The following is an 11531-nucleotide window of genomic DNA, read 5'->3' as shown; positions in this document are numbered from 1 at the left end:
AATTCTTTAGGTATTGGAAATAAAACTCGTAGACTTGATATGCTAAACATTAATTTGTTTTATTAATCTATTCTATTGTACATTGTGTATATAAAAACTAAATCAATGTGTCAAACAACGTTGCATAATTACTTTTTGAATAATAAAAATTAGAGAGTTCTTATTGTTGTTAAATTTATAAACTTTAAGTGTTGATTTTTTTTTTGGTACCAAACTCTATATAAGAATAACCTCCCAATTGTTATACAAATTGTCCGGTCCCAAACGTATTCCTATATAGAGGTTTTACTGTAGTTATATTTGGGTGTTGCTATTTACCGCCCTTTCATTACCATATTTGCCCTCCTCATTTTTTTGCCAAAAAAATTGAAAACCCTTCTCTCTCTCTCCCGAGCAAAACAAAAAGTTAACGGAGAATGGATCCGAGAACTTCGAAATACGAAGACTTCTTCTCAGACGAGGTAAAAATCGAGCCTAAAACTCTAAATATTCAAATTTTTTTAAAAACCCAGAAATTTTATAAGGGACAGGTCTTGGACTCGCCATTACTTTTGTGTGGACGAGTTTTAGGCCCGCCATTTTGCAAGGAGTGACGGGTCCCTGACCCGCCACTCTAACAGAACGGGCGGGCCAAAACGCCCGCCCGTTCTGTTGTAATGGCGGAACAGTGACCCGCCATTCCTTGCGAAATGGCGGGTCACCGACCTGCCCAGGTAAAATCTGGACGGGTTATAAACATTTAAAAAAATTCAAAAACTTACTAAGGGAAAGATCACGTCTTTTTCTTTACCTCCACTACCCGCTATGAATTGTTCGGATTTAAGGTTCAAATCAAGAGAGAAAGTGATATATTGGGGTTTGAAAAGTAGCATGCAACCCAATATTTTTATAAAATAAGTCAACTAAACAGAGAGAAAAATTCAAAAACAAATACTCCATTCATAAATGCTACCATCCTTATCTCTTTCTTTCCTACTTCCTTTAAATACTCTGACACAATTAATTATTTATATTTTATAATATATTAATTCTTCCAATATCTCCATTGACAGCACAGCACAGGTAAATCTAATATATATCTATCTATATATAATATCTTCCTTCTACAAACTCCATTTTTGTTTCTTTCAAACCTTAATCTGTGTTTTTCTTTTTTCTTTTTTTTTTCCCGAAGAAGAAGATCGATGCAGGTGCTGAATTTATTTGCAGTGGCATCTATGCCAGTTTTGAAAGTACTTTTAATCACTGCTCTCGGCTTATTTCTGGCTTTCGACAACGTTAATCTCTTGGGACCTCAAGCTCGACATCATATTAATCAAGTAATTTATTAATTCCTAATTTTTTATTTTTTCGGATTTTTCTTAATCTAAATATTATTTTTTGCATATTATTAGGTTGTTTTCTATGTGTTAAATCCAACACTTGTAGGTGGTAATTTGGCTAAAACAGTCACTTATCAAAGCTTTCTTTCATTGTGAGTTTCATATTTACTTAAGCTCCATCTATCTAATTTCTAATTAGGGTAATTAGGGATATAATCAAGCTGAGTCGGAACGGGTTTTCCTGTTCATACTCGGCTCGGTAGAAAATAGATGAACTCAATTTATTTAAAATACCAGTTTATTATGTTCGAGATATAAATTATAGATTTTTTATACCTAAATAAAATTTTAAAATTATATATATTTATATAATTTTAATTTGACAGATTTTTTTTTTTATCTTTTATGGTTTTTTACTTTTTATAGTCTTTATCGTTATATTAATTTTAGTCTGTACTTGTGAAATTTTATTCTTTATTTTTTTTTTTATGGGATTAATCCTATAAAGTAATTTTAAAAAAAATTATTCTATTGGATATGGTTCGGAAATATGTCTCTAAAAAGGGCTATTTCCCAATTATGGTTAAAAATATAATTTTTTTAAAATTTAATTAGCCATTACGGCGCCAATGGACATTCTTGGCAGGAATCCCACAATAGAGATTCCTGTCAAGTAAATTTTATATTAATAGTAGTTTTTAAAAATAAAATTATTATATTATAAAAATAAAATTATAGAATTTTTGTTTTATAGATTTTTAATGAAAATTTAAATTTTATTTTATTTAAAAAATTTAGGATTAAATTTGTATATACATTAGTATTAAATTTGTACTTCGTTTGAAACGTTAATGTTAGATATTTAATGTATTACTAACGTGTGAAATTGTGCAAAATTTAACCCTAACGTTTTAAGCTAAGTACAAATTTAGTCATAACGTATGAAATTGTGCAAATTTAACCATAACGTTTTCAAGCAAAATCAATTTTAACCATGCGCTACCGAAAATTTGAAAAGACTTGTTCGACTGTTTTTTAACTACATCAGACCTTCTAAACCAGTTTGTCGATAGATTGAAGAAGTTTTATAATATATATTTTTTTCTACATATATCAATAACACAGTAAAATATTTTAGACAGTTTAAAAAAAATTGTGATTAATTTATATATAAGAGGTTTTTTGAAACTGTTTAAAATATTTTACTGTATTATTAATATAGTTACACAAAAATGTATGAAATTGCTTCAATTTATCAACAAACTGGTTTAAAAGGTCCGAAGTGGCTAAATAATAGCCAAGCAAATCTTTTCAAATTTTCGGTAGCTTGTGGTTAAAATTGATTTTGCTTGAAAACGTTAGGGTTAAATTTGCACAATTTAATACGTTAGAGCTAAATCTGCATTTCACTTGAAATATTAAGGTTTAATATTTAGTGCATTAATAACACAGTAAAATATGTTAGACATTTAAAAAAAAACTGTGATTAATTTATATGTAGTAGGTTTAGTTTTTTTGAAACTCTCTAAATTTTTTTAGAGTATTATTAATATAATTATAAAAAATGTATCAAAGCGATTCAATTTATCGACAAATTGGTTTAGAAGGTCTGACATGGCTAAATAACAGTCAAGCAATTTTTTTCAAATTTTCAGTAGCGTATGGTTAAAATTGACCTTGCTTGGAAACGTTAGTGTTAAATTTGCACAATTTCATACAATAGAGCTAAATCTGCACTTCGTTTGAAACGTTAAGGTTAAATATTTAGTGCAGTACTAAAAAATTAACATTAACATTAATATTATTTATCTATAATTTTATTTTTATTTTTTTAAAATAATAAATTAACTTTTGTTTTTATTTTTACAAAAATATTAAATTAATTTTTTTTATTCACGCCACTGCCCCACTAGTTGGCATCAGTCGCCGTAATGAGTGAAAAATATCAAAAAAGGTACTGATTTTTAACTCTAGTTAGAAAACAGCCCCTTCTAGAGAAATATTTTCCAACTAGATCTAATGAAATAAAAGAAAAAGATTGATAAATAATTTTTCATCTAACTTTAGATTTTGTAAAAAAAAAGATAGGAAAAGAATATTTATATAAGCATAAAAATGTTATTATCTAACAACGAAAATCACTAATTAAAATTTATATTCAATGTTTTTTTTTTATAACTATAGAATATGAATGATATATTATTTTTTTTTATTATATTGGGATCTTATTTTTGGGGTCTAGGCAACTGCCTCTATTATTAATGGGTAGAGCCGACCCTACTGCCCAGGCTCGCTCGTGTCTTTTAGATCGAGTTTTGATAAGAAAAATTAACTTTAGATCCTGCTCGACCAAATATATTAAAGCCCACTTAGTTTTCTGATAGGCTTCAGATTTAATAGCATGGTCGAGTGTTTATTAATTTAATTATTAAATATTTATTTTTAATATAAATTTACTTTTTAATAAAAAGTATATATTTGTTTTAAGTGAACTTATCTAGGTTGCCTTTGATATTTCAATTTTAAATCAAGCCCATGGTTTGAGCCACCTAAATTAACATGGGGTTGGACTGTGGTTGATGCTTTTTTAACAAAAGCCCATTGGGCCCAACCTGAAGTAGAACCAACACGGCCCATGAACAGGCTACACAACATAATTTTGAAATCAGCAAAACTAAAATTTTACGCATTATTACTAGTTTTAGATTTCGTCCTTTAATTGAATCAAATTTGCTCACGAATATATTCATAAATATTATAATCGAATTTATTCATAAACCTATAATCAATTTATGTTTGCAAACTTTCTACCCGAGTTTCGTTGGATTCAAACTCGGCTCGTTTACAAATCGAGTCGAATATGATTGAACTTTTATCCTCGGCTCATTTACAACCCTATTTTTAATATTATAATTAATTTTCCCTTAATATTATTAATGTTTAATTGCAGGTGGTTTATGCCATTCAATATCTTAATTACATTTATATTGGGGTCAGCATTAGGATGGCTCCTCATAAAAATTACACACCCTCCACAACATTTAAGAGGTCTCATATTGGGTTGTTGTGCAGCAGGTAATTAAAATAAAATTAAACTTAATTAATTAGTAATTACATTTTGCATAATTAATGAATAATTTTTGTATATATTTATTTTGTGAATTAAAAAGTATATATTATATAAAAATGTAACAGGAAATTTGGGGAATTTGCCATTAATAATAATTCCAGCAATCTGTAAAGAGAAAGGAAGTCCTTTGGGATCTCCTGATACTTGTCATACTTATGGACTTGCTTATGCTTCGCTTTCCATGGCGGTACGTGCTGATTTTTTCCTTTTTATTTTTATTTTTTATGGCCGTACCAAGCCGAGCTAAACTTTTGCTTGCTCATGTTTGACTTGGTAGAAAATGGATGAGTTCGAGCTTTGTTTAAACTTGAATATGAAATTATTTGGTCGTGAACTGCATGCGAGCAGTTCATTTATTTATTTACGAGCTTTGTTCGTTTATTTGTTCACGGGTTTTGTTCGCGAGCAACTCGTTGATTCTGTTCATGAATTATGGGAGATTAAATGCAGTATTGATCGCTGAAATTTCATGATTGTCTCTTAATAAAATCATTAAACTTTGAATTTTATCTCAATAAAGTCACTCCGGTGACTTCAAGAGCAAAAATACTGGAAAAGTGACGTGTCAGCTACTTCAGCAGTAGTCAACTTTCACCATTGACCAAAACGTCACGTGGCTGCCACCTAGATGACACGTGTCTGCCACCTAGGTACTGAATCGACACGTGTCAGCTAGGTGGCAGGTACATGTGGCTTCGGTGGGCAGGTACATGTCGTTTCGGTCAACTAGGTGGCAATCACATATCGTTTCGATTAGCAGTGAAAGTTGACTAGTGATGGCGTGGAAGTCACATTATATTTCCGGTATGTTTTTGCTATTGAAGTCGTCAGAGTGACTTTACTGAAACAAAAGTTTAAAATTGAATGATTTTATTGAGACTGGTTGAAGTTTAGTTACATTTTAAGATAACCAGTAAAGTTCAGTAACTAATGATGCATTTAAGTCTGAATTTTGCTCGCAAAAAGCTTCTTAATTATGCTTATTAATTATGAATGAAGAATTGAAGTCGAAAATAAGGTTTCAATCTCATTTGAAATTTCTTTAACATAATGCTACGTAGTTCTCAAACTTACAAAATTAAAGTTTTACACAAAACTACGTAGTTTTACATTTCCTTTTATATAAATACTATCATTAAAATAATAACTAAATGGAGTTTGAGCTCGAGTCTGATCATGAAATTATAATCGAACTTGTTTATGAACTTATAACTAAGCATGTTCGCGAGCTTTCAAGCCGAGTTTCACCGCGCTCGAATTCGGCTTGTTTATGAATCGAGCCTCAAACTCGACTCATTTATAAATGGAGCTCAACTCAATTTGAGTTTTTATTGAGCCGTTCATGAGCAGCTTGGCCTAATTTTATCACACAAAAATTTAAAATTAATATATGGTTTATTTTTTGTTAATTATGTGACAGATAGGTGCTATTTTCTTATGGTCTTATGTTTATAACATAATGAGAATTTCTGCAAAACAAGTTGAAGAAATAGAAGGAATATCAGATCAGCTGAAGCAAGACTCATCTCATGATGATCTCACTCATGCTTTACTCCTTCCTCATCATTCTGCACAATCTGAGAAATTTGTAAGCCTTTTTAGCCCATTTTTGTAACTTGTTATATAAAAAATACCTTGTTTCATCGATTTGTAAATGTGATTTTGTTTTTTTTATAGAAAATGAAGGGGTGTTTGGTTGCTACTTTTCAGGGTAAACTACACCAATGGTACCTGAACTTTACCTAGTTTACACTTTGGTACCTAAATCACATTTTGTCCCAAAAATATACCTGAAGTAATGATGACCGGACAATTTAGTATATTTTACTGGTTAATGACCGGTCAATGCGAGTTTCATGAGTTAATTACATCAATGGTACCTGAACTTTATCATAATTTACACATTGGTACCTAGATTTTATTTTATCCTAAAGAGATAATACAAGTAAAGGTGACTGAAAAATTTAGTTCATTTGATCGGTTAGTGACCGGGTAACGTGAACTAAACATTGGAACTCACCATACACTCAATTAACAATGACAGTATTGTAATTTTATGTTAATTGAGTGTATGATGAGTCTCAATTTTTAATTTAAAATGGTCAAACTCACGTCGGTCAAATGTACAAAAATGTTGAGTCATTTTTACTTTAGGTGTATTTTTTGGACAAAATGAAATCTAGGTATCAAAGTGTGAATTAGAGTAAAGTTCAGGTACCATTAGTGTAATTTATTCATCAAAATCGCATTGACCGGCCATTGACCGGTAAAATATACTAAATTGTCCGGTCATCGTTATTTCAGGTATATTTTTGAGACAAAATGTAATCTAGGTACCAAAGTGTGAATTAGGATAAAGTTCAAGTACCATTGGTGTAATTTACTCCTACTTTTCATACTCATGTTTGCCTTTTCATTTCAAAATGAAGAGTTTTAGTCATTTGGTTATTAAACTCCGGTATCTTTTACACCTGAAAAGTAGCTTTTTATAAAAGCAGAGAATCACTGCTTTTTGGAAAAGCAGTTTTTTCCAACAGCAAATAGTATGTAAAACAAATGGGCCCTTACTCAATAAGCAAAAAGAGGAAAGTTGACTAACCGTGTTAGGGTCCGTTTGGTTTACATGTTGTTTGCTGTTGCTGTTTACTGTTATTGTTGTTTGTTGCTGTTGTTGTTGGAAAAGCAGAGATATTTTTATAAAAAGTTACTTTTCATGTATGAAAAGTTAATTAGCAGCTCCTAACCAAACATCTAAAACTTTCATTTTCAACCAGAAAAGGAAACAGGAGGAGCAAATGGAATAAACAAACACTCCCTTAGGCTTCGATAACATGACATGTTAACTTTGATGACATAACACATTGACTTAGTTGACACGACATAAAAAAAATTTTGAACTTTGCTAATGTGTCATGTTGATTAAATGACATGTCAGAGGATTTTCTTATTTTGCTAACCATGTAAAGCACATGCCTTTTAAAAACACATTCTTCTATGCATAAATGGATAAAACCATCGTTGATTTGTTGACTTTGCTGATGTGACACAAATGAATACTGATGTGACGTATTGACTAGATGACGTTTCATATTGATTAAATGACGTGTCAAACAGTAATAGAACAATTTCTTATTTTGCTAACCGTATAAAACACGTGCCCTTTAAAAGGACGTTTTTCTATTTGTAAATCGATGAAACTATCGGGGTTTTATTTGTACCTTTTCCTGGAATTGAGGAACTCATGAAATTGAATTGCAGAGTAATACTAGTTTCATACAGAAGATGAAACAATGTGTGTGGATGGTTTCAGCAAAACTTAATCTCAAAGCAGTTTTTGCACCTTAAACTATAGGAGCGGTACAAATCACCATCTCTACTTCATTTTTTGAAGAGATAAAGTATAAAAACGATCTTAAGGTTTTTGAGAGAGTGTCAATTTAACCGCAACGTACAAACTAACACTATTTTAACCTTAATGTTACCGGTTCAACTAAAAGCTCAATCTGATAGTTAAGGCTCAATCATATATTTTATATTAATCTCACAGGTACCAAGTTAATCATGATTAACAGAACTTGACACCTCAATGTTTGTGAAATGGTACCAGTTCAACCCTAAATTCTGTTACTGAGTCCTAAATTGACGCCATTTCATAAACATTGAGGTTAAAATGGTGCTATTTTGGAAAGAAAATCGGTTGTTTTCATTTCAGTGTCCCTTTTCATGTCTTTCTCACACAAAATGGTCCAACTTAATTAAAATAATATATTTTGTGAACCAAGACGACCCAAACAATAAAAAGGGATCACTTTTTGGGAGAAGGACATGGAAGGGAACGCTGAAATGGGACACAACAGATTTTCTTCAGCTATTTTCTACGTTGGGACTAAATTGGTATTTTCTCCAAAACTTTGAAAGCATTTTGGTAACTTATCATTTTTTTTAAACCTAATACATCCCCAGCCCCTAAGTTGTCCAAAAACTGGAACTCACCCATGAACTTCAAAACGTTATAACTAACTCCTCAACTTGCTTATTTGGATAACGTTAGTTGTAAAGTTTTGAAATTCAGGGTCACTTGCCGTTTCCGGATAACTTGAAAGGCTAGAGATGTATTAAGTTTTTTTTAGGCTTATTACATCACTAGCTCCCTGAACTTGTCCATAAAATTAGATTGACTCGCTAAATTTTGTTAGTGTCTCACCAGCTCCCTAAACTTACTTATTTCGTATCACTAGCTCCCTAAACTTGTCCGTAAAAATAGATTAGCTCCCTGAACTTTGTAAGTGCTTCACCAGCTCCGTAAACTTACTTATTCCGTAACAATTAAATACAAAAACTTATTAAACCTAAATTCTAAAAGTACATCTTCATCTATTCGAAAGGTAATTTTTTCTCTTCTCCTACTATAAAAGTTAGTGTTGTAGGTTTGAGAGATTGAATGGATGAGGATCGAAAGTTAGAATTATGGTTTTTGTATTTAGTTGTTACGGAATAAGCAGCTATAGGGAGCTGGTGAGACATTTGCAAGTTCAGGGAGCTAATCTATTTTTATGGGCAAGTTTAGAGAACTGGTGATACGAAATAAGTAAGTTTAGAGAGTTAGTAAAACACTATAAAGGCAGTCAATCTACTTTTATTGAGCTGGTGATTTATTATGTTTTTTTTTTAATATATTTTCTGTTTGTAAATCAAAACCATTCATTAAGAGGGTAATTTAGATTGCAGGGTTTGTGATTGGATTAGTTCCTCAAATACGAAATTTACTGATCGGTTCTACTGCTCCTCTTCATGTAATTGAAGATTCTGCTTCTTTTGTTGGGTACAAACACATCCTCAGATTATGACTATGGTTTTTTTTTTTTTTTTTTTTTTAGAAATTGAGATTTAGATCGGATATTACACAAGTTTGATATGCGGAAAGAAAATTACAGGTTAACTCAAAACACAAAATTGGTCGAACCATGGTGTATTTTGAATTAGCTAATAATTGACTTAATGCATCATTAACCTTTGTAATTGTTCAAAAAAATCAATTGTCCTCCTATGCTTTTAAAATGTTCAATTTGTCGTCTAAATTTATTTAAAGTGATCGATTAACTCCTTAAAATCTACGTGATAAAGTAAGGAGAGATTTTGGAAAATTTGAAATTTGTACATTTAATAGATCAATTTAAGAAAGTTCTAGATCACTTTAAAAAAAGTTCAAGTGGCTAATCAGTAACCTGCTTTAAGCAAGTTCAGAGGTAAATTGAATTTTTTTTTAGTACAGTACGGGGGCAGTTGATTTTTTTGGACAAAATTGATCGAAATACGTGAATATTGTGTTTTGAGTTAGCTTATAATTTCTATTTTGTACATCGAATTTGTCTAATTAATATCTGATCCAATCTCTTCCTAATAGTTTTGATAAAATAATGTTGCCTCTTATGGTATTAAGAAGAAATGTATATTGTAATGTTTTAATATCATATGAATTTGTAAGCTTAATCTAAAATTGCAGGGATGCAGCTATACCAATTGTGACCCTCATACTTGGAGCAAACCTTCTTAAAGGTAATAAACACAACACAAGACTCGGATTCTACTCGAGTTGAGCTTTGGCCTGCTCGTGTTCGGCTCAGTATAAAATACATGAGTTTGAGTTCTAACATTCTGTTCAAACTTTTATAAAACCAAACACGATCGAGTTTCACTGTGTTCAATCTCGGCTCGTTTACGAATCAAGCTGAACACTAAGCCCGACTCATTTATAAATCGAGTCGAACATGATTGAGCTATCATTGAGTCAAATGACGGGCCGCTCATAAGCGGCTCGGTTCATTTAAATGGTCACTGATGTTTAGAGTTAGTTAAAAAAAGGTCATTGAACGTATCCTAGTCATTTCAGAAAAAATCACTTGAAATTTGACATATCACCCACGTTAAAAAAAATTTGATTTTTACGTATGACATGGCAGTCAAATGACAGTAAAAAAATAATATTTATTATTTACTTAATTCAATTGCTTGAAACTGTCATATGACATAAAAAAATATTTGTTTTTATTTTTTGAGCTGTCACGTGGCATACACGTGGTTGCCATATGGCTGTCATGTTATACATATCAGAGTTCTTTCCAACGTTGAACTGATTAGAATGACTTTATTAAAATAAAAAACAAAATTTAGTGACTTTATTGAAACAAAATGAGTTCGACGATCTTTTTGAAACTAACCCCTAACTTTAGTGACCATTGGTGCAATTTATCCGAATTAAAACCGATCTTGAATTGATTTGCATTTTTCTAAGTATTCGTTCTCAAATGCAGGTTTAAGAGGGTCGGGGATTGGAATATCGATTATGATTGGAATCCTAGCAGTAAGGTACATTTTGCTTCCGTTGTCGGGGATTCTGATCGTGAAAACCGCAGTACGTTTTGGTGCTGTGAACGCGGATCCTTTGTATCAATTCATTCTTTTACTTCAATATGCACTTCCACCAGCAATGAACATAGGCATGTATTTATGTTTTCTTATTATTATTTTCTCGTTTTAGTGCGGTGAGCACGGATCCTTTATAACAGTGAATGAATTTATAACATTTGCAGGTACGATGAGCCAATTGTTCGGAAGTGGACAAAGTGAATGTTCCGTGATAATGTTATGGACATATGCTTTAGCTTCCGTCTCACTTACGTTATGGTCAACCCTTTTCCTTTGGATGGTGGCTTAGATTCTTCTCACCTATGTTGCGGATAGGGAAGCGGATACAGACATAAAATGCAGAAACGCAAGTAAAAATCCCGGTGAAACGTAACTTTTCAGATTTCAATTCTCGTCTAGGGGAGGAAAAGTGCGTTCAACGAAAAATGACGGTAAAATGGAAGTTGTCCGATTGAAAAATATTGGTTTGCACTTGAATTGAAGTGATGAGGTCGTAAAGAAGATACAAACACGAAATGTAGAAACGCTACTAAAAAAAAGTTTCTGTAGTATAGCTTCTTACATTTGATATCCTATCACTAGGACTTTGATTCTTTTTACTCCCAAATCAATATAAATGAAAACCCCGATTAATCGGGTGGATATTTATTAAA

General features: G+C 31.4%; 1 protein-coding gene across 1 annotated transcript; it reads left to right on the top strand.

Annotated features, from left to right (window-relative positions):
* Positions 1–1105: 1105 nt before the first annotated feature.
* LOC136208079 (protein PIN-LIKES 1-like) lies at positions 1106–11531 on the top strand. Its single transcript, XM_065998915.1, has 9 exons — positions 1106–1319; positions 1395–1474; positions 4273–4397; positions 4518–4639; positions 5873–6040; positions 9174–9274; positions 9956–10008; positions 10764–10949; positions 11043–11531. The coding sequence occupies exons 1-9, from the start codon at positions 1185–1187 to the stop codon at positions 11165–11167; spliced, it is 1095 nt and encodes a 364-aa protein (XP_065854987.1). The 5' UTR covers positions 1106–1184; the 3' UTR covers positions 11168–11531.

This window comes from Euphorbia lathyris, chromosome 10 (assembly GCF_963576675.1).
Source record: "Euphorbia lathyris chromosome 10, ddEupLath1.1, whole genome shotgun sequence".
In the NCBI taxonomy this organism is placed as follows: domain Eukaryota; kingdom Viridiplantae; phylum Streptophyta; class Magnoliopsida; order Malpighiales; family Euphorbiaceae; genus Euphorbia; species Euphorbia lathyris.
The sequence above is the reverse complement of the archived record's forward strand: the minus strand, read 5'-3'. Positions and strand labels throughout refer to the sequence as shown.

What these genes read in the sequence shown, in the direction of transcription:
- LOC136208079 (XM_065998915.1), top strand. Translation starts at nt 1,185, where the DNA reads ATGCAGGTGCTGAATTTATTTGCAGTGGCATCTATGCCAGTTTTGAAA. An exon ending in CTGCACAATCTGAGAAATTT is followed by an intron (nt 6,041 to 9,173) that starts GTAAGCCTTTTT and finishes AGGGTAATTTAG; the next exon opens with ATTGCAGGGTTTGTGATTGG. An exon ending in TGGAGCAAACCTTCTTAAAG is followed by an intron (nt 10,009 to 10,763) that starts GTAATAAACACA and finishes TCTCAAATGCAG; the next exon opens with GTTTAAGAGGGTCGGGGATT.